This window comes from Ovis canadensis, chromosome 1 (genome assembly GCF_042477335.2).
Source record: "Ovis canadensis isolate MfBH-ARS-UI-01 breed Bighorn chromosome 1, ARS-UI_OviCan_v2, whole genome shotgun sequence".
In the NCBI taxonomy this organism is placed as follows: Eukaryota; Metazoa; Chordata; class Mammalia; order Artiodactyla; family Bovidae; genus Ovis; species Ovis canadensis.
Window position 1 is genome coordinate 106,829,469 of NC_091245.1, and position 23,177 is coordinate 106,852,645.

Genomic DNA, 23,177 nt, shown 5'->3' on the forward strand with positions numbered 1-23,177 from the left:
AGGAGGCAGAGTTCAGCTCACTTGTCCAGGAGCCTGAGGAGTCAGGGCCTGTGTACCAACAGCAACCTGAGTGCATCCAAGCGATGGGAAAACAGACAAGTCAGGGTGGCATTTGTTTTTATTAGAAAACCCCATCTGGTAAGAACTTTCCTAAGCCAGTACAGAGACTGGGTAGCCTCCAAGAGTCCCACAGCTTCACCTTCCATCCTCTTTTGAGAGGGGTGGCAGGGGATGGGGTGGTGTCAGGCAGCCTCCAAAATGCCCTTTCCTGGACCCCTGAGAGTTCACATCGCCAGCAACATACCCCCGGCACCTCAGTGCTGCAACAAAGGGCCCTGAGGTCAAGAGAGCTGCCAAAGGCGTTCCTGTTTGTCCGGCTTCATGATGGAACCAAAGAGGCGCTCACAGACTCCCCGGCCTGGTCCTTCACTCTGGTTAGAGCAGGACAGGATCCAGGAGAAGATGGCCAAGGGCTGAAGGAGAAGACACTGCATCTGAGATTCCCTTTGGAGTCTGGAAAGCACCTGGATTTCTTGGGCAGGGAGGGCTGTGGAAGCCCCACTCAGTTCTTCTTGGTTTTGGGGGTGTCGTATTTCCTCTTGCTGGAGTACCACAACAGCAGGGGCACGCCGATAGAAGGGAGGGTCATGACCCCGAAGGCTGCCCAGTCCAGCTGTGGAAGACAACAAAGGCCTTGCTAAGAAGCTTGGATTAGGGCACAGGACGAGACTAGGAGGGAAGGGCCCAGTGAGAAAAGGGAGCAGCCAGCCCAAAGAAGCAGAGCGTCAGCAGGAAGGCTCCTCTCTGGCCGCTCCGGACACAGAATGGCTCACTAAAGACCGCCCTTTCGAGCTATGAAACCAAAGGCCTCACCTGACCCAATCCAATCTGGGAGAGAAGCTTCTCTCTTCCGGACAATCTTTAAGGAGGGAGATGTCCAGGTGACGCCCTGACAGTCAAGCCTCCTGCAAACTAACCCTGGCCCACACCGCCAGCCCCTCTCTTCCATTCCTCTGCGTCACATGCTGCCCTCCAGCCTTCCTAAACTACCTGCTATTCCTAGACTCCACTTTTTCTCACTTCAGAGCTACTCCCTTTTCCTGGGGTGCCTCCCCTTCCTTACCTCCTCTTTAATTAGTGAAACCTCTCTCCCCCGGAAAATCCTCCCTGACCCTCAACACCAGGTTAGGTGTTCCCCCTGCATCTCCTCCTGAGCCCAGGGTATGACTGTTATCACAGCAGTCTCCCTCCACTGAGGCCTCCATAAGCCCATAAGACCTTCAATGGGAGGGACTGTGTCTTGCGCTGGTTTCTCCAAGCAAAGCACAGAAGCGAGCACGTAATTTGGAACCTCATAATTATTCCCTGAAGGAATGAATAAATGAATCTCCTCATTCAGCACTTTAGGCAAATCTTCAAAAAATTCTCTCCTAGACTAGACTACAACAAAGTTCCCATTTAACCTCCCAATGCTTGGCGACTCTTTGAATCTAAGCAGATACTCTTTTCATCCTCGAATTAGACCCAGGACTCCAAGGTGGGGCTTTACTCAAGGCTGAGCAGAGAAAAATGGCAGGTTGTTTTTTTTTTGGTTCTGGCAATTGTGATCTCATTGCCAAAAATCTCTAGCCATGGTTAAATCACGATGTTTGATGGCGGTGTGTACCAGACACCAAAAAACAGATATGACAAGAACCAACCAACTACACATATCTTCTAAGGAGGCCAAGAGGTCTCAGAATAAAAAGGGTGTTCTCCTCCCAGGGGAATGATGAGAGGCCTGCAAAGCTTACAAAATGGGGGGAGAATCTTCGATCAAACTCCCGCTGAGCCAGGATTCCTCCCTGCCCAGGTGCACTGGTAAAGCCAATCTGAAAAGAAGCAAAGAAGGCAAGTCTTTAGCTCTTTCTCATCTGGGAAAAGGGCAGTTTTTCAACCAACCCAGTTCTAAGCAATAGAGTCTTAGTTCCCAAAGGCCCAAGAAACAGCCAGATGAGGAAAAGTTTTTGAATTAGAGAAGATGGATGGTTCTTTCGTGTGTTGTAAAGATGAGTAAATTAGGAGCCAGGAGACACATGATAAGCATTTACTTAAAAAAAGAAAAAAAAAAAGGTAGGCCAGGTATGCTGCAGTAATGAAAGCCTCAGACTCTGGAGAGGGCTGCTCACCACCACTGGCGCTTCTGCCCTTGGCAACCATTCCCCATTCCTCAAGTGGAAACACTTCTGTAACGTACAAGCTGACATGAGGCTCCAATGAAATAATGAGAAGGATTCCGTAAAGTCTCAAGCCCTACCCAAATGTACATTACCAGAGGAGGGGCCGAGTCTGCCCCACATTCCTTCGTCTTGGAGAGCAGGCCAAGAGTTTGGAGCACATGGCAAATAACTCTGTTCTAAAGTGGCAGCTGAGCCTCGAAGTTTGTGTCTTTTAACCCATCAAGGACCAGGTGGAACCAAAGAATCCCAAACAAGGTTCTTAAAGCACACAGGATGGAAGATGTGAAAATAACATGACCAGAATTACAAGAATATATTCCCACAGGTTCGTTTTAAAAAGATAATTCGGAGAGTGCACTGAATGTTTGAGTCTCTTGAATTTCTTATAGTTCTATGGTTGACTATGTTAAGTCCCTTCCCCACTGTGCACTCACTAAGGAGCCTAAAGCCCATGTATATTTATAAATTCATGACCTAAGCTTTTTGAGGCCTACAACAGTATCTTATTAATCTTCTTTGTATTTCCTATCATCTAGCACATTGCGGGGGCTCAATAAATGTCTGCTGACCTTTACATCAATCAATCAAAAGACTGTTTACATTGGACTTCTACCCTATATGGGAAACAGAAAGAAATTTAAGACACAGTCCCTCACTTCAAGGCATTTATAATTAAATTGGGTGGTGGGGGGTGAGGGAAAAGACTTAGATATAAGAAAGAGAACTACTGAAGACAGTCAATAATTAAATGTTCAAGTGGCATGGATTTTAAGAGGTACAGACGTTTTGATGCCGTCAATGAATGTTTAGTGAAAGACAGAGTAGGAAAGCGCAATATGAATTGTAAAAGCAGGAGACAGAATCAAGGAGATGCAGTTCAGAACTGGGTCTTGAGAAGGTGCCAGATAATGAAGTGGAGGAGAGAGAGGACTTCAAACAGAGAACAAAGGCAGAGTGGAAAGGAGGAGCACCGAGAGAGGAGGTGCTTGGCCTCACTGGACAGAGGATCCTGGCGGCTCGAGGACTGAAGGGAGAGGCAGAACCCAGCAAGACTCCTGGAGGGTATGCAAGGTATCAAGGGTGGCCTTGATGGGAGAAGCAGGAGCATTCTAAGCAAGGAGAGACACAGACACAGCGGAGACAGGGAATAATCTGATGGCAGTGTAGAAGGTGGACTGGAAACGCAAGGACAGTAAAAGACCAGGTAACACATGACACTGTACAGAATAAGAGTGAAGCAGGAGGGAATCAGACAGTACTCCCCTCCTGTTCATTTCAATTGCTTGATTTTGAGACTTTACAACATAAGTTGAAATATGCTCCTTCCTACAACAATATCTCAAGTTTTTGGTCCTTCTTATGGAGAAGACTCTTGAGAGTCCCTTGGACTGCAAGGAGATTCAACCAGTCCATTCTGAAGGAGATCAGCCATGGGATTTCTTTGGAAGGAATGATGCTAAAGCTGAAACTGCAGTACTTTGGCCACCTCATGCGAAGAGTTGACTCACTGGAAAAGACTCTGATGCTGGGAGGGATTGGGGGCAGGAGGAGAAGGGGATGACAGAGGATGAGATGGCTGGATGGCATCACTGACTCGATAGACGTGAATCTGAGTGAACTCTGGGAGTTGGTGATGGACAGGGAGACCTGGCGTGCTGCGGTTCATGGGGTCGCAAAGAGTCGGACACGACTGAGCGACTGAACTGACTGAACTGAACTTCCTCAGAATTTAGCACCTGCTCTGGAGATTTTCTGCAAGAGACTGCAAAAGAAGGTAGAGCTGAGCCCCAGCCAGCTAAGGGTTTGGGTGACTCACCACAACAGGCCCATCCTCCTGGGCCAGGTATGTAACAGTTGCTGAGGTGAAGTTGAAATAACCAGCCTTGAGAGGGCGCAGGACCACAGTGTGGGAGACGTTGCTAGCACTGACTCAAGAGTTAAGGAGGGAAAAGGACAAAGCTACAGTTTTAACAAACTTTCAACTTAGGGACTAAATGCACTATTCACAAAAAGAGTTGCTAACACGTAATATTTCATATCTAAGATACTCTGCAAAAATAATAAACACAGGCTTTGTATCTAAGCCTAAAGTGGGTGGTATTATATGATATCTTTTTAATCAAGTTTTAAGAGGTCTATGACATAATATTGAAATGTTATAAAACAATACAGGTTATAGATGAAAAATTAGTCACTTAAGGTCACAGAAAATCTTTCTCTGCCTATAACTGAAGGAAATGCTTGAAAATACGAAACAAAAACAATACAAAGAGAACACTTATCCTTGTCAGAAAATCTAAATATACTTTAACTCACAAGGGAAAAAAATAATCTAAATCAAAACACTCAGGAAGGAACCTTCCCTGATGGCCCAGTGGTTAAAGAATCCGCCTGCCAATGCAGGGGACAGGGGTTCGATCCCTGGTCTGGGAAGATTCTGCATGCCACAGAGCAACTAAGCCTGAGCGCCACAGCTACTGAAGCTGGACCTTCCTAGAGCTCGCACTCCCCAAGAGAAGCCACTGCAATGAGAACCCCACACACCACCACAAGAGGAGCCCCGCGTGCCGCAACTAGGGAAAACCTGCAGACAGCAACGAAGACCCAGTGTAGCCAGAAATAAATGAATAAACAATGCGTTTTAAAAACACTCAAGAGATTACCAGTTGATCCAAATAAGGGGTTCACTGAATAAGAAGAGCCTTTAAAAAGGTCACCCAGGTCCTCCACACTAGCATCCCACAGAATTTCTTTTAAAAGCACCTTAAAGATCATCAACCAGCCAAAAACATCTGTCTACATTTTCCCAATATAGAATGTTTTAGGGATTTATAACCTAAACTTCATACGAAGAGTTGACTCATTGAAAAAGACTCTGATGCTGGGAGGGATTGGGGGCAGGAGGAGAAGGGGACGACAGAGGATGAGATGGCTGGATGGCATCACTGACTCAATGGACGTGAGTCTGAGTGAACTCCAGGAGTTGTTGATGGATAGGGAGGCCTGACGTGCTGCAATTCATGGGGTCGCAAAGAGTCAGACACGACTGACTGACTGAACTGAACCGAACCTAAACTTCAGCAACCTCCTTCCTCAGGCCCACCCTAAGTCATGCACACACACTTCTCACTAGTCTCTCTTGCCACATCTTATCCAGAGAGGTGGCAAGAATGGCCATATACACGTAGACTGACGTGACCCTACTGCTTTGCTGGCAACATCCCTCCCAACATCCCATCAGCCTTCATCAGCCAGTGTCAAGAGGATACGGAGCAATCCGGTCCCATTTGACGTTGAGCATTCCAGAGACAATGCCAAAGTCTTCAGGAGGGAAGGAATCATCAGATAATTCCACATCTAATGCAGCACTAAAGAAGGGAGGAAACAAAAAAAGGTTAGTAAAGTAATGGTTATAAAATTAAAGCAGTTAGCAATCAAATCTGTCTGCTTGTCCTAAAAAATCAGAACTACAAAATACAGGTACGAGTCACACAGTTACACTGAAGAATCTCACTCAAGGCCTGGATTCTGGGCACCAAAATAAAATACTCAAAATATCTAGGAAAGAATGGGCCTGAATCCATTTTTGCCCTAGTTTTTTCTCACGTGTGTGTATGTGTAAGGAGGAGAACGGGAGCAAGATGCATATGGAAAAGAAAATTAAAGGGAATAAAGTAAAAGAGAGGACTTTCCTGGTGGTCCAGGGGACGCAGTAATGAATACCCTGCAGGCCATAACTAAGACCCGACACGAAGCCAAATAAATAAATAAAAAGGAACTTCTCTGGCAGTCCAGTGGTTATGACTCTGTGCTTCCAATGTGGGACACTCAGGTTTGAGCCCTGCTCAAGGAACTAAGATTCCACATGCCCCACAGCGTGGCAAAACAAACAAACAAACACCACAACCCAAAGCCCAACCAAACAAAATAGAACAGTGAGAGACAAGAAAAAGGCCAATCTAGGAAAGGAAGCTGAAACTAAATCCCTAAGGGAACAAAGGATTATACATTTTCTGCCTTCTCATTTTCTTCTCCCTATTTCACCACAATTCTTGCTTCTTTCCCACTCTGAAACTCTTTCACGTCAAAAAAAGTGGAAGATGGTTTCTTGTAGCTTAGATAAGAATATGTCCTCCTCTTTCAAAAGCAGATGCAGCAGTATGTTCATTCATTCACTCATGATGTCTGCTGCTGAAAATCTCCCAAAGATAAATCACTGCTGGTCCCTGTTCCCAGCTAGGAAATTTAAGAAACCTGAAAAGGACCCAACCTATAGCTCCAGTGCCTCCTTACCTTGAGCCAACATTGTAAATGTTGTACTGTAAGGTCAGGTCTCGCCCCTCCACAGCATATCTGTTCAGCAGTGATTTGGAAGCCAAAAGCCTGGCTCCCTCCTCTGCTTGAGTGACAGCAAATAGAGCCAACACCGCGAATGCCAGCAGCCTCATCTTTGGAGAAAAAAGCAAAGCGAGCAGTCAATCCAAGCACGTAAAACCACCAAAAGCTTCCTGACAGCGCTTTCTTTCAAACTCTGTCAAAGCTCTTTTGAGTTTGTTAAAGCGGCACCCCCTTCCAACATAGCAGTCTCTAAGCCACCTGGGCCCTGGATGCTCCCTAACTGGCAGGATCTTCTGAGAGGACTCCATGTGCCCACGCTCCTTGGGCTACCGGATTCGGCCGATCTCGGACCCTCAGCAGCCTCTAGCTTTCCTTCACGCAGAAGCACCCCACGGCTGCTACCTCCCCTCTGGTCCTCCTCCACCAGCTCCCCTGGGATTCCACGGCGCGCTCGCGGGGTCCTCCCCCACGCTCTTGCATCCCACCCTCCATCCTTTCCCCGGGATCCCATTCGTCCTCGCCCTCCACATCCCTTTCTGGGGCCCTCCGTGGCCCCAGTCCCCTCCCTCATTCTTGCCAAGATTACGCTTCCTCCCGCCAGCAAGCACTCTCTCCTCCCTGACCTCCCGGAGCTAACTTTTAGCCACTGAGTGCAGTGCGGACACAAGATGCCCCTACTCTCACTCGCGACGCCAGTGCCTGGGGACTCACCGTGCACATCCCCCAAGGCCTTTCAGGGGCCGTCAGAACCGGAAGAGAGCGTCAGCACCCGAAAGACCGGAAGTAAGCTCTTGCCGGAAGCTTGGTTGCTCTTCTCGATGCCTACTGGGAGTTGTAGTTCTTAGACAAGCCCCACCTTTCCCTTTGTAGTGCCCGCTGGTCTCTGGGATGCGATGTGCACCCTTGGTCTCTTTTTTTCCCCTTCTTTCCCTTCTTTCTTTCTCGCTTTTATCATTCTGCCCTCCAGAATGACTTTTCAATCTGACTTGCTGTTACTGTGGACACCCAGCACCTGACTTAGTGTTTTGTGGAACTGACAAATTTAGAGATTAGAGTCATCTGTCTAAAATCTATCTATCCAGTGTACTGTCAAACTGAAAATTAGAGAAAAGCTATCTCTCTTGGGGCTACCACGGTTCTTTGTATTTCCAGTCGAGAAATTTGGTCATCCCGTATATCAAATAAGTCACCAAGCCCTGAACTTTCTTTAGAAGCCCTTTGAAGGGGATTTCAGAGGGCTGCATAGGAACCTAGAATGTTAGGTCCATGAATCAAGACAAACTGGAAGTGGTCAAACAGGAGACTGCAAGAGTGAACACAGACATTTTAGGAATCAACGAACTAAAATGGATGGGAATAGGAGAATTTAATTCAGATGACCATTATATCTACTACTGTGGGCAAGAATCCCTTAGAAGAAATGAAGTAGCCATCATAGTCAACAAAAGAGTCTCAAGTGCAGTACTTGAGTACAATCTCAAAAATGACAGAATGATCTCTGTTCATTTCCTAGGCAAATCACTCAATATCAGTAATCCAAGTCTATGCCCCAACCACTAATGCTGAAGAAGCTGAAGCCGAATGGTTCTATGATGACCTACAAGACCTTCTAGAGTTAACACCCCAAAATGATGTCCTTTTCATCATAGAGCACTAAAATGCAAAAGTAGGAAATCAATAGATACCTGGAGTAACAGGCAAGTTTGGCCTTGAAGTACAAAATGAAGCAGGGCAAAGGTTAACAGAGTTTTGCCAAGAGAATGCACTGGTCATAGCAATCACCCTCTTCCCACAACACAAGAGACAACTCTACACATGGACATCACCAGATGGTCAATACAGAAATCAGATTGATTATATTCTTTGCAGCCGAAGATGAAGAAACTCTATACAGTCAGCAAACACAAGACTGGGAGTGGACTGTGGCACAGATCATGAACACTTTATTGCCGAATTCATACTCAAATTTAAGAAAGTAGGGAAAACCACTAAACCATTCAGGCATGACCTAAATCAAATCCCTTATGATTATACGGTGGAAATGACAAATAGATTCAAGGGATTAGATCTGATTGACAGAGTTCCTGAAGAACTATGGGCTGAGGTTTCTAACATTGTACAGGAGGCAGTGATCAAAATCATCCCCAAGAAAAAGAGCTCTGGGAGTTGGTAATGGACAGGGAAGCCTGGCGTGCTGCAGTCCATGAGGTCGCAAAGTGTCAGACACAACTGAGCGACTGAACTGAACTGAAATCCCCTGAAAGTAGATCCTTTCTTCTTTCCTCCTGTAACTGCTTTAGTCTGTACGCATCGCTATTGCTATTTTTCACTGCAATAGTCTCGCTTTCTTGAGTCTTTCTCTGCACATTTCAGTCAGCTAGTAGACAAACTTCCCCAAACAGCATTTTGACTCTATGTTCAGAGGATGGATAGTGAAGTTAGGCAATTTGGAATACATGACTTCAAATCTCTGTTCTGTCACCTAAGTGTTTAGGTAACCTTGAAGCAAGTGTTAACTTCTATAAGCCTTGGTTTCCAAGTCTGTGAAATGAGATAATTATAGCACTCTCAAAATGCTGGAGGATAAAATAGGATGATGTATGTAAAACCCTTAGCATATTGTCTGGCATGTGTGTGTGCTCCATAAATGGTAACTATCAATATTGCTATTATACATCTCCATTGCAGCATGAGTTCATTCAATATGCAATTATTGGGCACATAATTGTGCCTGGCACTGTTGTAGGTACTGAGAATATAGTGATGAACAGAACAGGTAAGGTTTCTACTTTCTGGGGGCTTAACATTCTTGTAGACTGATACACATCACCAGCATTTGCTTTACTAGCCCCTCCATTCACCATTTCCCAGACTAGAGCTCCTTGAGGACAGGTGGTCTGTTTCCCATTGCTTAGTGTCATGCCTCAGCACACAGGATATACTCCAGGAATGACTCACAACAAATTCTCTACACACAACCTCCTACTTCCTTTGTGTGTGGCTTCCCTCAAAAAATTCTCTGTTGCCTCTCTTTCCTATTCAAATCCAAGCCCTTCTTCAGGGCCTCACCCTAGTCTCATCCCCTCTGGGAAGCCTTCATTGGCTTTGCCAGACTGCATTGCTCTTTTACAGTACCACAGTGACATGTTGTAGGTTTTTGTTTGTTTTCTGATTGTTTCTGATCTGGAAAGTCCACCTTCATGATTAGGTGCAATTTGTCTAATATACATTTATCCAAAGGTCCTACAGTGATGCTGAACTCACGGAGGTGCTCAAGAAATATCTGCTGACTGGAGGAATCTTCATCATTTCTGTTTACAGTCTCTCTATTGAAATCTACTGACTAGAGGCGTGGTTTTGAGATTTGATTGCTGGGAATTCCCTGGCAGCCCAGTGGTTAGGACGCCACGCTTCCACTACAGGGGACCCAGATTCAATCCACACAGTATGGCCAAAAAAGAGAGAGAGTCAGTTGCTAAGGGAGATGCTTCTGTTGAAAGACTCCCAAAAGAATACAACTTATTCTTTCCATCCTCATGGGGACCCCAAACCAAGAGCTTGAGTAGAACTTTGTTAGATGTTCAGGGCACTGTGTGCCAGGAACAGAGGAGTGCAGAGCCAGCCTCAGGCTACCTAGGGTGCTTACTGTGCCCCCAGGAGGGTGTCACTGGCTTTCTGTCCTGTTTCTTGGTATTTAAGGCAGAGCCCAAGCTGCCCACTGACTGCTCTTTGGGGATCTGCAACAAGAGGGCCACCAAGAGAATGTGTGACTAAGCTGAGAAGGAAGTGGCAAACCACTTTCCAGCTGGTGGCTGGGCAAGCACTCAGAAATAGAGCCTTGCTGTCAAACCTAGGGGCCTGCAATGGGCATAAAGTTAGCTGGAAGGGCACTCTGTACGTGGTGATGGAGAGAATATGAACCACGCCAGTTTTCGTGGAGTATCCAGAATCAAAGTTGTTACAGTAAATTTGCAGCAATCTTTTTTTCTTACTTTTACATTCATTTTTTGATTGTGATAAATACACATAATATGAAGTTTACCATTTCAACCACTTGAAATGTACATTTACATTCACATTATTGTACAGCCATTACTACCATCCATCACCAGAAATTTTCATCTTCCCAAACTGAAACTCCATACCCATTAAATACTAACTCCCAGGGCTTCCCTGGGGGTCCAGTGGTGAAGACTCCACACTGCAATGCAGGGCACACGGGTTCAATCCCCGGTTGGGTAGCTAAGATCCCACATATCACAGAGCAGCTAAGTCTCGTGCCACAACTGCTGAAGCCCAAGCGCCTAGAACCCATGCTCTGCAACTGGATAAGCCCACTGCAACAAGAGGCCCACACGCCACAACTAGAGAGTAGACCCTGCTCACCGCAACTAGAGGAAAGCCTGCACATAGCAATGAAGACCCAATGTAGCCAAAAATAAATAACTCAGTACTAACTCCCTTTCACCTGTCCCCAGCCCCTGGCAATTACTATTCTACTTTCTGTCTCTATGAATTTGACTAGTCTAGGTACCCCATGTAAATGGAATCATTTTAAAAAATCATTTTTAATTTACACAAATATTATAGGTTTATAGTCTTATTTTAAAAATCGAACAATAGTGAAATAGTGGGTATAAAAATAGTGGATATAAATATCAGGATGCAAACTCAGATGTTTAAGACATGTTAACTTCCTTAGTTTTCTACAATCAAACCCAATTTCTTCTTCTAGTCCCTGTTCCATTAGGTAGCAAGGACTTAAACCTTTATTCCTGCAGGAACTCCCCAGCCATTTTCTCCAGAGGTGCCTCTAATTTTCTAGAGGGCTCCCGATGTGCTACAGGCATGGAGAGAGGGGATCAAATACTTCTGGTGTTTGGTCATCAATACTTGTCCTCTTTGGCATCCACTGAGACTTCCTGTGGAGAAGGCAATGGCACGCCACTCCAGTACTCCTGCCTGGAAAATCCCATGGATGGAGGAGCCTGGTAGGCTGCAGCCCATGGGGTCGCTGAGAGTTGGACACGACTCAGTGACTTCACTTTCACGCATTGGAGAAGGAAATGGCAACCCACTCCAGTGTTCTTGCCTGGAGAATCCCAGGGACAGCGGAGCCTGGTGGGCTGCCGTCTATGGGGTCGCGCAAAGTCGGACACGACTTAGCAGCAGCAGCAGCAGAGACTTCCTGAGCCTGTCTGTTCCCGGATGTGAGTTCACACAGAGCACAGGTCATCCTCCTCAGGTTTATCCCAGACCTCCACAGGCACAGTTCTCCTCTCTCTCCCTCTTCCTTTTCCTCCGTCTGCTTTTTTCTTTTTCTTTTTGGCCACACCACTCATCTTGCAGGATCCTAGTTCTCTGACCAGGGATTGAACCCAGGCCCCAGCACTGAAAACACCAAGTCCTAACCACTGGACCACCGGGGAATTCCCTCCCGCCCTCTATGTTTCATGCCTCTCTGGAGCCATACGGAGCTCAGCTGGGCTCTCTCTGGCCCTTCACTTGCTTCTCAGTCACTCCTCAATTCCACAAACCAGGCTGAGACCTGGGGTGAGCAGAAATCCGAGTGTCCCAGACCCACTCTCTGGGCACAGTGTGCATTTTGGGGAGCAAGTGCAAGAATCCCTCTTGGATTTACTAGCTTATCTGGGTTTTTTCTTTGCCATCCTCTCCAAATTCCAAATTGCGTACAGTCAGAGCCAGCAGAGCCTTGGAGCTCCTCTGAGGGGCTTAGCCGCAGATGCCTAAGGCCCCCTCCGTCCTGTTCCCTCCTCTTTCTTGTCTTCCTCCCCAGTCTGGGTGCACTCATTCTAGATGAGATCAGCTGGGTGAGGGGATAGAAGTGGTGGAAAACTGGTTCTAACTCCTGTAGTATTTCCTCAACAAAAATTTCCTGATCATTCTCCAGAGTGCCAGGCACTTTTCTGGGCAATAGCAGCGGACAAAACAGACAAAAACTCTGCCTGTCTCTCAAAAGAGACAGACTAATAATAATAGTGATAAGCCAGACAGAATGCCATGCCTTTCTTGCTAATGAGTCACTGTCCAATAGCACTTTTGGTGAAAATGGAAGTGTTCTATGAGAGCTCCACTGTCCAATATGTTAGCCACCAGTCACGTGTGGCTATGGAACACTTGAAATCCAGGCTGGGGAACTGAATTTTTTAGCTTTATTTCATTTTAACTAATTTTTTTTTTAATAATGATGACTATTATTGTCACATCATCATTATTATTGGCTACACTGGGTCTTTTTGGCGGAGTGGGGACTTCTCTAGATGGAGTGTGTAGGCCACGTTGCCCCATGGCATGTAGGATCTTAGTTCCCCAACCAGGGATCAAACCCATGTGCCCTGTATTAGAAGGAGGATTCTTAACCACCAGACCATCAGGGAAGTCTCCATTTTAATTAATTTCAACTAAAGTGTGAAACAGTCACATGTGGTTAGTGTATTAGAACCACAGTCCTTATATACTGACATCTCTCTGAACTTTAGCTTTGAAATCCAAAAGGCCAGGGTGTTGACGACTCTCAGCAAACCTTTTCTCTGCTTTTCTTCTGAAACTTTTCCCCATCACTGGGAAAATGTACAGTCTGAAGTGAAGCATATGGAACAGTTTCTAGCAAGTCTCCAGCAAGAAATGCCCAGATCTTAACTGAGTCCACTGACTGCCTGAACCCAGGGAAGATGCCTTACTTGTGGTAGATGCTTCTGGGTGCACAAAGCACAGAGTGCTCCCCTTCCTGTCCCCCTCTTACTTCCAGGCTCCCAATTCATCAAGAGGGAAGGAAATAGGACTTCCTTAGGAAGGCTGAAGAGAGCCAACAGGAGAGCTCGGTGTGAAGGATTCCTGTTTCCCACTTAGCCCCTTTACCCTTTTATTCCCCACTACCCTATATGCAGGTTAGGAAGCAACGGTTAGAACTGGACATGGAACAACAGACTGGTTCCAAATAGGAAAAGGAGTACGTCAAGGCTGTATATTGTCACCCTGCTTATTTAACTTCTATGCAGAGTACATCATGAGAAATGCTGGGCTGGAAGAAGCATAAGCTGGAATCAAGATTGCTGGGAGAAATATCAATAACCTCAGATATGCAGATGACACCACCCTTATGGCAGAAAGTGAAGAGGAACTAAAAAGCCTCTTGATGAAAGTGAAAGAGGAGAGTGAAAAAGTTGTCTTAAAGCTCAACATTCAGAAAACTAAGATCATGGCATCTGGTCCCATCACTTCATGGGAAATTGATGGGGAAACAGTGGAAACAGTGTCAGATTTTATTTTGGGGGGCTCCAAGATCACTGCAGATGGTGATTGCAGCCATGAAATTAAAAGACACTTACTCCTTGGAAGAAAAGTTATGACCAACCTAGATAGCATATTCAAAAGCAGAGACATTACTTTGCCAACAAAGGTCCATCTAGTCAAGGCTATGGTTTTTCCTGTGGTCATGTATGGATGTGAGAGTTGGACTGTGAAGAAGGCTGAGTGCCGAAGAATTGATGCTTTTGAACTGTGGTATTGGAGAAGACTCTTGAGAGTCCCTTGGACTGCAAGGAGATCCAACCAGTCCATTCTGAAGGAGATCAGTCCTGGGTGTTCTTTGGAAGGAATGATACTAAAGCTGAAACTCCGATACTTTGGCCACCTCATGCGAAGAGTTGACTCACTGGAAAAGACTCTAATGCTGGGAGGGATTGGGGGCAGGAGGAGAAGGGGATGACAGAGGATGAGACGGCTGGGTGGCATCACCGACTCGATGGATGTGAGTCTGAGTGAACTCTGGGAGTTGGTGATGGACAGGGAGGCCTGGCATGCTGCGATTCATGGGGTCGCAAAGAGTCGGACACTACTGAGCAACTGAACTGAACTGACTGACCCTCATCTCTAGGAATGAGGAGCTATTTTAGCATAAAAGCAGATCACTCCTGTGCTCTGAGAGATGGTCTCTATGAGCAAGAGAGCAGCTTGTTTGTTGGTTGGTTTGTAGATGTCACATTCTGAAAAAGACACGGCTTGACTCACTGTGGAAAATTCTTAAAGAGATGGGAATACCAGACTACCTTACCTGCCTCCTGAGAAATCTGTGTGCAGGTCAAGAAACAGTTAGAACTAGACATGGACCAATGGACTGGTTCCAAATTGGGACAGGAGTACGTCAAGGCTGTATACTGTCACCCTGCTTATTTAACTTATATGCAGAGTACATCATGCAGAATGACAGGCTGATGAAGCACAAACTGGAATCAAGATTGTTGGGAGAAATATCAATAATCTCAGAAATGCAGATGACACCACCCTTATGGCAGAAAGTGAGGAGGAACTGAAGAACCTTTTGATGAAAGTGAAAGAGGAGAGTGAAAAAGCTGGCTTGAAACTCAACATTCAAAAAACTAAGATCATTTCATCCAGTCCCATGTCCTAGAGAAGGACATGGCAACCTACCCCAGTATTCTTGCCTGGAGAATCCCATGGACAGAGGAGCCTGGTGGGCTACAATCCATGGGGTCACAAAAGAGTCAGACATGACTTGGCGGCTAATCAACAATGTACCTTTCACTTCAGATTTACCAGTTGCAAAGAGTTGGACACGACTGAGCGACTGAACTGAACTAAACTGAACATTTTCTCCATTCGTTTTCTCTCTCTACATATAAATTAACATATGTGTGCACACACATATGCTATACATTCACATATATTTTTTTAACCATTCAAGAGTCAGTTGCATATCATGACCCTCCATCCCAGTTGTATCTCCCTCTTGTATCTCCCAGCAGCAGGAATATTCTTTTCCATAAACCCAATGAACCCAAACAGGTTTGACACTGATAACACACTATTTTCAGGTTTAGAATCCATATTCAGTTTTTGCCAAAATGCTCTTTAAGACAAAAAAAAAAAAAAAATCTAGGATCCTATCAACAAACCAACTTTTTGGCATTGCTTTTAATCAATAAATGCGTGCCAATTCAACGAAATGAGTTTCTCCCAGGGAGAGCTGTGGACAGAGAAGAGAAATGCATGCAAGATAGAGCCTTGGTTACTACCTTCAGAGACTGAGAGGATGGCGGGAGAAAAGGGAGAGAAGGCTCAGTCGGAGCTCAGGCTCTTGAAACAGACATTGAAGGGTCTCCTGCTAAGTCTTTGGATCCCTGAAGATCTCAAACAGGCCTGGCCACCCAAAGTGGGTCATGGACTATTTTCTGCTCCATGCCAAATTTCTCTCTAGCAGATGCAGATTCCAAGGTGGATTCTGGGATCTATATCTTCCATGTCTTGGTGCCCTTTGGGGTTTGGTCCCACTTTTTAGGATTTGGTCAGTGTTTTTTCTTATTTCTTTCTTTATTTTCTTTGGGTCTTTGTTGCTGTGCCTGGGTTTTCTTTAGTTGCAGGGAGCAGGGGCTACTCTCTAGTTGTGGCACACAGGCTTAGTTGATCCACGGCATGTGGAATCTTCCCAGACAAGGGATGGAACCTGGGTCCGCTGCATTGGCAGGCGGATTCTTCCCCACTAGACTACCAGGGGAGTCCACAGCGTTTCTTCTTAAGCTCAGTCTTCTTACTCGGAGCCCTGGTGGGGACTGGGGGAAGGGGGTGAGCAAATGCAGCCTCTTCTTGCTGAGAGTGAAGGAGAAGGAAGGGTGTGTGTGTGTGCGTGTGTGCGTGTGCACCCTCTCAACATCCCTCAGAGGAGCCCTCCTTGAACCTATGAGCCTGGGACCCCTCCCTTCTATTGCTATGACAACTGCTTCTATGAGGACATAGGGAGTAGAGAATTGTGAGCGCGGGGTTGGAGAGGGAGCGCACCAGAGTCTCAATGCGTTAGTGATCGTAGAACTTTATGATAATGAAGAAGAGAGATAATATGTCTCTGTCTTCGAGCCTTGAAGTAGGAGGGCAGGATGGGACACAGCAGGTGCAAAGGCAGGGTGACTCCTGACCTTCTACCTTTGTGTGAGCAGTCCCACTTCTAACTAACCTCTCCTTCTTCTTCCCTTTAGGAGGTTAAAGAAGCTTGGGGATCCCCAGGGGTAGAAAGCCCCTCCTTTAACACCACTGATATATCCTTGACACCCATCCACAGCTTCACTGATGACCTAGGCTATCAAGGGAGCCAGGACCTGACCAGCGTGAGTACCCCTCCTCTGGGGTCTCCCACCCTTTGCTCTACCACTGTATGGGCATCTTAGGTCACTGACCTCCCCTTTGATGTTCTGTGGCAACCTTCCATATCTTGTCTATGTCCTTCCAGTTCACATTTTTACTAAACATGGCTCAAATGGACTCCTTCCAGGAAAAAATACCGACGGTAATAGTAGTCACAGCTTATATCCATTGAATACTTACAACATGCCATTTTATGTGACTTTATCTCTCATGTAAACTTCATAAGAACCCTGTACGGTAAATGCTATTATTATCCCCATTTTTCAGATGAAGAAATGGAGGCAAAGGTAAATTAAGTAACTCTCCCAAGATTGCCTAAAAGATGCTAGAGTTTGAGCTCAGTTTGCCTGACTCAGGATCTCACACACAGAACTGCCTCCCAGCTAGCTACTCCATCTTCATGAGTGAGCTCAATTGTACCCTCTCAACATTTATATGCTGTTGAACACACTTGACATATGAACTTACTTGCTTGTTTATTTGGGGGAGGGCTTAAATGCTAGCTGTAATTTTGTTATTGAGCTATAATTGACACACAATACAACTATACATATTTAAAGTGCACAACTTGATGTTTTGGCAATGTATATGGTTGCAGAACCATCACCACAATCAAGATAATAAACAGATCCATCACCTTCAAATAGGAACCGCCTGGATTTCTAGAAAGATAAATTAGAGGGTTATTACCTGACTTCTAGAGGGATTCTTTAACCAAAGTATTTGAATCCTTTTTAAAATCATGAGCTCTCATCTGATGCGCTTAGAAGATGCCTGTGTGTCCTTTGCTGATACTGCTTGGTAACTTCTCTTTGGTCATTTTAAGCGCGTGTCTTCCCGAGGCAGGGCAGGCGAAAGCTGTGCTTCCCGCTCTGTACTCACAAGCAGGTGAGTGCTTGCCTTAGTCTTTCCCTCTGATCTCAGTCCTTCTCTGCCTCACTTCCCCCCCTTAGACTCGAAGTCCCATATGTAATGGGATGGGTCAGTGGAGAGGACGCTTCATTCCTTGCTCTCGGATTCTTCAAGGAAGAAGATCCCAGCCTCGTTCCAGGCAAGAGGCAGAAGCGGAATAAGACTGCCACTTTCCGGATGAGGAGAAATAAGGTGAGGGAGGAAGATGAGAATGACAAGGAGGATGAGGAGGACGAGGCAGGGCGCTCTCCTAGGGTGAGACGGAAACAACACGCATACTCAAAGACCCGCCGACCGAAGCAGAAGGAGAATTCAGGCGTCTTGGAAAGTAACTTGAACACGACCGTCTCCAGTACCAAGTCATCTCCCTGGAGTATGATGGAGTTCCGGCAATACTTGTGTATGTGTTGCCGAACTAAGCAGAAGTTAGTGGAGGAGAACAAAACGTCAAATTCCAAAGAAAGGAGAAATTCAGATGAAAAGGAGAATGGAGTCGCAGGTTCTACTAATGCGGAAGCAAGGCAACAGGCTCCTGAAGGAACTCCAGGGGAAGTTCTGGGCAAAAGCCAGGAGAACAGAGAGTGTAATCCTTCAACATGTAAATAAAGCAGATTTTATTTTTATGGATGGTATGTATGAACCTGATTGATGATCTTAATTATATTTGTAGATGTATCCACTTTCTTCCTCCACCTCCTCCCCTTTCATCTCTCTGAACATCTTCTCATCCTCTCTAATACTATATGAATTTCCATCTCTAAGACAAGGGGCTAGTGTATGGGTGGGTGAGACCTGGAGAGGGTTCAGGAGGCTTCTGAAACCCTTGAGGTCTGCAACTCCAAGAAGGTGAAAAACAACCTGAAGAGAAGAGTCTTGGGGTAACTAATGAGGGAAGCTTCAAGGCCTAGCTTTCCAGGTTTCAACTCCAGACTTGTCTCACTTTCTCCCTCATAACTCTCAGCTCTATATAGCAAAACTTTTGAGCTTCTGATTGTAGCAAATAAGAAGACCAGAAAAAACCTGCCCACAGGGATTCTCGAAGCCATTTTCAAGATTGCCATCACGGCAACAAAGTTTAAGACTAGCTCCCAATTCTATATTGCCATCTCACTTTTCCTTCCTTAGCTTGAGTAAAGGAGAAAAAAAAAAGGGGGGGGGGCACTTTCCCTCCAGGTTCTATCTTCTCCATTCCCCACATATTCACTAATTCAGAAGGAATCTTAGAAATCAGGAAAATATCTCAGGGCAGATTCCCTAGAAGCCGAGCCTGAGATGGAGGTTCTTGTGCAAGGGTTTTATTGAGAGAATGCTCTCAGGAGGAAGATGGACGAGGGAAGCAGATTAGGGCAGGGCAGGAAGCTAGGCAGGGTTAAGTCTGTGTCCACCTGATCCCAAGGAGCTCTGAAGTGCGGGTTACATCTCAAAACTGGTTGCACTTTTGAGGCAGGGGGTTGGCCTTTTGTAAGCCCATGTCAGTCAGTCACTGTGGGCTGCTCGAGATTCTCCAGGGAGGCAGCCTCCCTGCTGACTGAAGGCAGTTCTTTGGTGAAGGACTGTGAGCTGTTAGCCATCAACTCCATAGCAGCTGGAAACGGGTGTGTGGCCCCATAAAGGGAATCTGGGCAGGGCAATTCTGTAATTCATTGAAATTCTTGTGTTTCCCAGGATATACTTAATTTTTGTAAATGTCCCAGGTGTGCTTGAAATATGTATTACAGTAAAGTGCACAATAGTTAACATAAAAATGGAGAAAGAGCAGCTCTCCTTACAGAACTGCAGCGAACACGTCAAGAGATAGAAAATCCCTATTAAAACACCAAGAGTTGTAATCGTTGGAGCAACACCCAACCATGGAAGGTGGAATTAATGGGTGAAAAATCGAGGAGAAACAGGGCACTTGCGCAGTCTTCAAGTTTCTCCTTCAAGGTATTTGTTAATTACATAGGTCAAAATAATAACTTTACAGGCAGGAACATAGTGCATCCCACCTCCTTTTAGCTAAGTTATCAAGGGTAACATTGCCAGTGATAAGACATATTGACATTGTGTATCCTGATATGATGTGCTGAGAAGGCACACATGTCAAAATGCATAACTTCTGGCTAAGCGTGAGAAATATCAGACAAACCACCAAATTGAGAGACATTGTACAAAATGATTGACCAGGACTCCTCAAAAGTGCCAGGGCCCAGATAGATGGATGGCTGTCAAGGGGGAGGCAGGATGAGGGAGGAACAGATTGGGAGTCTGGGATTAGCAGATGCAAACAATTATATATGGAATGGATAAACAACAAGGTCCTACTGTATAGCACAGGGAACTTATTCAGTATCCTGTATTAAACCATAATGGAAAATAATTTTAAAATATATATATATGAAACTGACCACTTTGCTGTACACCAGAAACTAACAAAACATTGTAAATCAACTATACTTCAAAAAATAAATTAAAAAAATAATTTAAAAAATATTTTTAGCACGCCGCATAGCATGTGGGATCTTAGTCCCAACCAGAGATTGAAATTGTGCCAACCTGCAGTGGGCGGGCAGAGCTTTTTTTTTTTTTAGAAGCAGGGAGTCTTATAGAGAATTAAGAGCTTTCTCCTCCTACTTTCTTGCTCGCGGTCTTTCTCTTCCAGGCTAGGATCCGAGAGCTTCCGTTTGCCCTACTCCTAAGTGGCCTGCTGGGAACAGGACTTCTAAAACGACAAATATGTCTGGAAGGCTGTGGTCCAAGGCAATTTTTGCTGGCTATAAACGGGGTCTACGGAACCAAAGGGAACACACTGCTCTCCTGAAAATTGAAGGTGTATATGCTCGAGATGAAACTGAATTCTATTTAGGCAAGAGATGTGCTTATGTGTACAAAGCAAAGAACAACACAGTAACTCGTGGTGGAAAACCTAACAAAACCAGAGTAATCTGGGGAAAGATCACTCGAGCTCATGGAAACAGTGGCATGGTTCGTGCTAAATTCCGAAGCAACCTTCCTGCTAAGGCCATTGGACACAGAATTCGTGTGATGCTGTACCCTTCGAGAATTTAAACTTCTTGAAAATAAATAAAAGTGTGGATTTGTAAAAAAAAAAAAAAAAGAAGAAGAAGCAGGGAGTCTTAACCACTAGATAGCTAGTAAAGTTCCTAATTAATGAATTTTATAAAATGTTCACCACCACCCCGAAAAAAGAGTGCCAAGGCTCTGAAAGACTGTCACGTAGTAAAGGAGACTAAGGAGCCGGGACAATTATTAATAAATACAATGTGGGATTCTGGATTGGATCCTGGAACAGAAAGGACAAAGTGGTAAAAGTCAAATAAAATCTGTAGTTCAGCTCATGTTCTCATATCAACGTTAATTCATTTTGGTAATTTTACTGTGATTATGCAAGATACCAGGCTTTCCAGGTGGCACACTCTTAAAGAACCTGTCTGCCAATGCTAGAGATGTGTGTTGGATTCCTGGGTTGGGAAGGGCCCCTGGAGGAGGAAATGACAGCCCACTCCTGTATTCTTGATTGGAGAATCCCACAGACAGAGGAGCTTGGCAGGCTACAGTCCATAGGGTCACAAAGACTCAAACACAATTGAGCGACTAACATACACACACACACACACACACACACACACACAGAAATCACAAAGAGTCAGACATGACTGAAGTGACTTAGCACGCATGCATGCATGCAAGATACTAACAATAAGAGAAGCTGGGTGAAGAATATTTGTACTATTTTTATTATTTTTCTGTAAGTCTTTCTCCTATGGTAAGGAGAAATAGTTCAGTTCAGTTTAGTCGCTCAGTCGTGTCCAACTCTTTGCGACCCCATGAACCGCAGCACACCAGGCCTCCCTGTCCATCACCAACTCCCGGAGTCCACCCAAATCCATGTCCACTGAGTCGGTGATGTCATCCAACCATCTCATCCTCTGTCATCCCCTTCTCCTCCTGTCCTCAATCCTTTCCAGCATCAGGGTCTTTCAAATAAGTCAGCTCTTTGCATCAGGTGGCCAGAGTATTGGAGTTTCAGTCTCAACATCAGTCCTTCCAATGAACACACAGGACTGATTTCCTTTAGGATGGACTGGTTGGATCTCCTTGCAGTGCAAAGGACTCTCAAACGTCTTCTCCAACAACACAGTTCAAACGCATCAATTCGGTGCTCAGCTTTCTTTATAGTCCAACTCTCCATACATGACCACCGGAAAAGCAAGGAAAAAGAAGAACAAACTTATTTCAAAACAAAACATAAATAAATGCTTATTCTAAGAAATCATAGTAATCAATCCTCAGTTCAAGAAATGGCACATTTCAGTACTCTTGAATTATCCACACGTCCTCCTTCCTAATCACAGCTTCTTACTTCCCATGGAGGTCATCACTGTGGTGAATTTTATGGTAATTACTTCAAGGTCCGATGCTGGAAAGAGCAATGTTGCATAGGAACCTGGAAGGTTAGGTCCATGAATCAAGGCAAACTGGAAGTGGTCAAACAGGAGATGGCAAGAGCGAACGTCAACATTCTAGGAATCAGCGAACTAAAATGGACTAGAATGGGTGAATTTAACTCAGATGACCATTATATCTACTACTGCGGGCAGGAATCCCTTAGAAGAAATGGAGTAGCCATCATGATCAACAAAAGAGTCCAAAATGCAGTACTTGGATGGAATCTCAAAAATGACAGAATGATCTCTGTTTGTTTCAAAGGCAAACCATTCAGTCTCACGGTAATCCAAATCTATGCCCCAACCAGTAACACTGAAGAAGCTGAAGTTGAACGGTTCTATGAAGACCTACAAGACCTTTTAGAACCAACACCAAAAAAAGATGTCCTTTTCATTATAGGGAACTGGAATGCAAAAGTAGGAAGTCAAGAAACACCTGGAGTACCAGGCAAATTTGGCCTTGGAATGCGGAATGAAGCAGGGCAAAGGTTAACAGAGTTTTGCCAAGAGAACGCACTGGTCATAGCAAATACCCTCTTCCAACAACATAAGAGAAGACTCTACACATGGACATCACCAGATGGCCAACACCAAAATCAGACTGATTATATTCTTTGCAGCCAAAGATGGAGAAGCCTTATACAGTCAGCAAAAACAAGACTAGGAGCACACTGTGGCTCAGAGCATGAAGTCCTTATTGCCAAAGTCAGACTTAAATTGAAGAAAGTGGGGAAAAATCACTAAACCATTCAGGTATGACCTAAATCAAATCCCTTATGATTATACAGTGGAAGTGAGAAATAGATGTAAGGGACTAGATTTGATAGATAGAGTGCCTGATGAACTATGGACAGAGGTTTGTGACATTGCATAGGAAACAGGGATCAAGACCATCCCCAAGAAAAAGAAATGCAAAAAAGCAAAATGGTTGTCTGAGGAAGCCTTACAAATAGCTGTGAAAAGAAGAGAAGCGAAAAGCAAAGGAGAAAAGGAAAGATATACCCATTTGAATGCAGAGTTCCAAAGAATAGCAAGGAGCGATAAGAAAGCCTTCCTCAGCGATCAATGCAAAGAAATAGAGGAA

General features: G+C 45.1%; 1 protein-coding gene and 1 pseudogene across 6 annotated transcripts; one reads left to right on the forward strand and one right to left on the reverse strand.

Annotated features, from left to right (window-relative positions):
- Nucleotides 1-100: 100 nt before the first annotated feature.
- On the reverse strand, nucleotides 101-7,382 carry SSR2 (signal sequence receptor subunit 2). Of its 6 annotated transcripts, none has more exons than XM_069544339.1 (6): nucleotides 7,269-7,382; nucleotides 6,513-6,667; nucleotides 5,489-5,587; nucleotides 4,036-4,144; nucleotides 1,794-1,871; nucleotides 101-673 (listed from the first exon to the last, which is right to left on the reverse strand). In XM_069544339.1, the coding sequence occupies exons 1-6, from the start codon at nucleotides 7,275-7,277 to the stop codon at nucleotides 563-565; spliced, it is 561 nt and encodes a 186-aa protein (XP_069400440.1). In that variant the 5' UTR covers nucleotides 7,278-7,382; the 3' UTR covers nucleotides 101-562. The 6 variants fall into 6 exon arrangements, with proteins under 6 accessions (XP_069400440.1, XP_069400453.1, XP_069400445.1 ...); XM_069544352.1 differs by having other exon boundaries at nucleotides 7,181-7,282; XM_069544344.1 differs by having other exon boundaries at nucleotides 7,195-7,269.
- Nucleotides 7,383-18,263: 10,881 nt separating this feature from the next.
- Nucleotides 18,264-20,714, forward strand: LOC138415816 (large ribosomal subunit protein eL33 pseudogene; annotated as a pseudogene).
- Nucleotides 20,715-23,177: the final 2,463 nt, after the last annotated feature.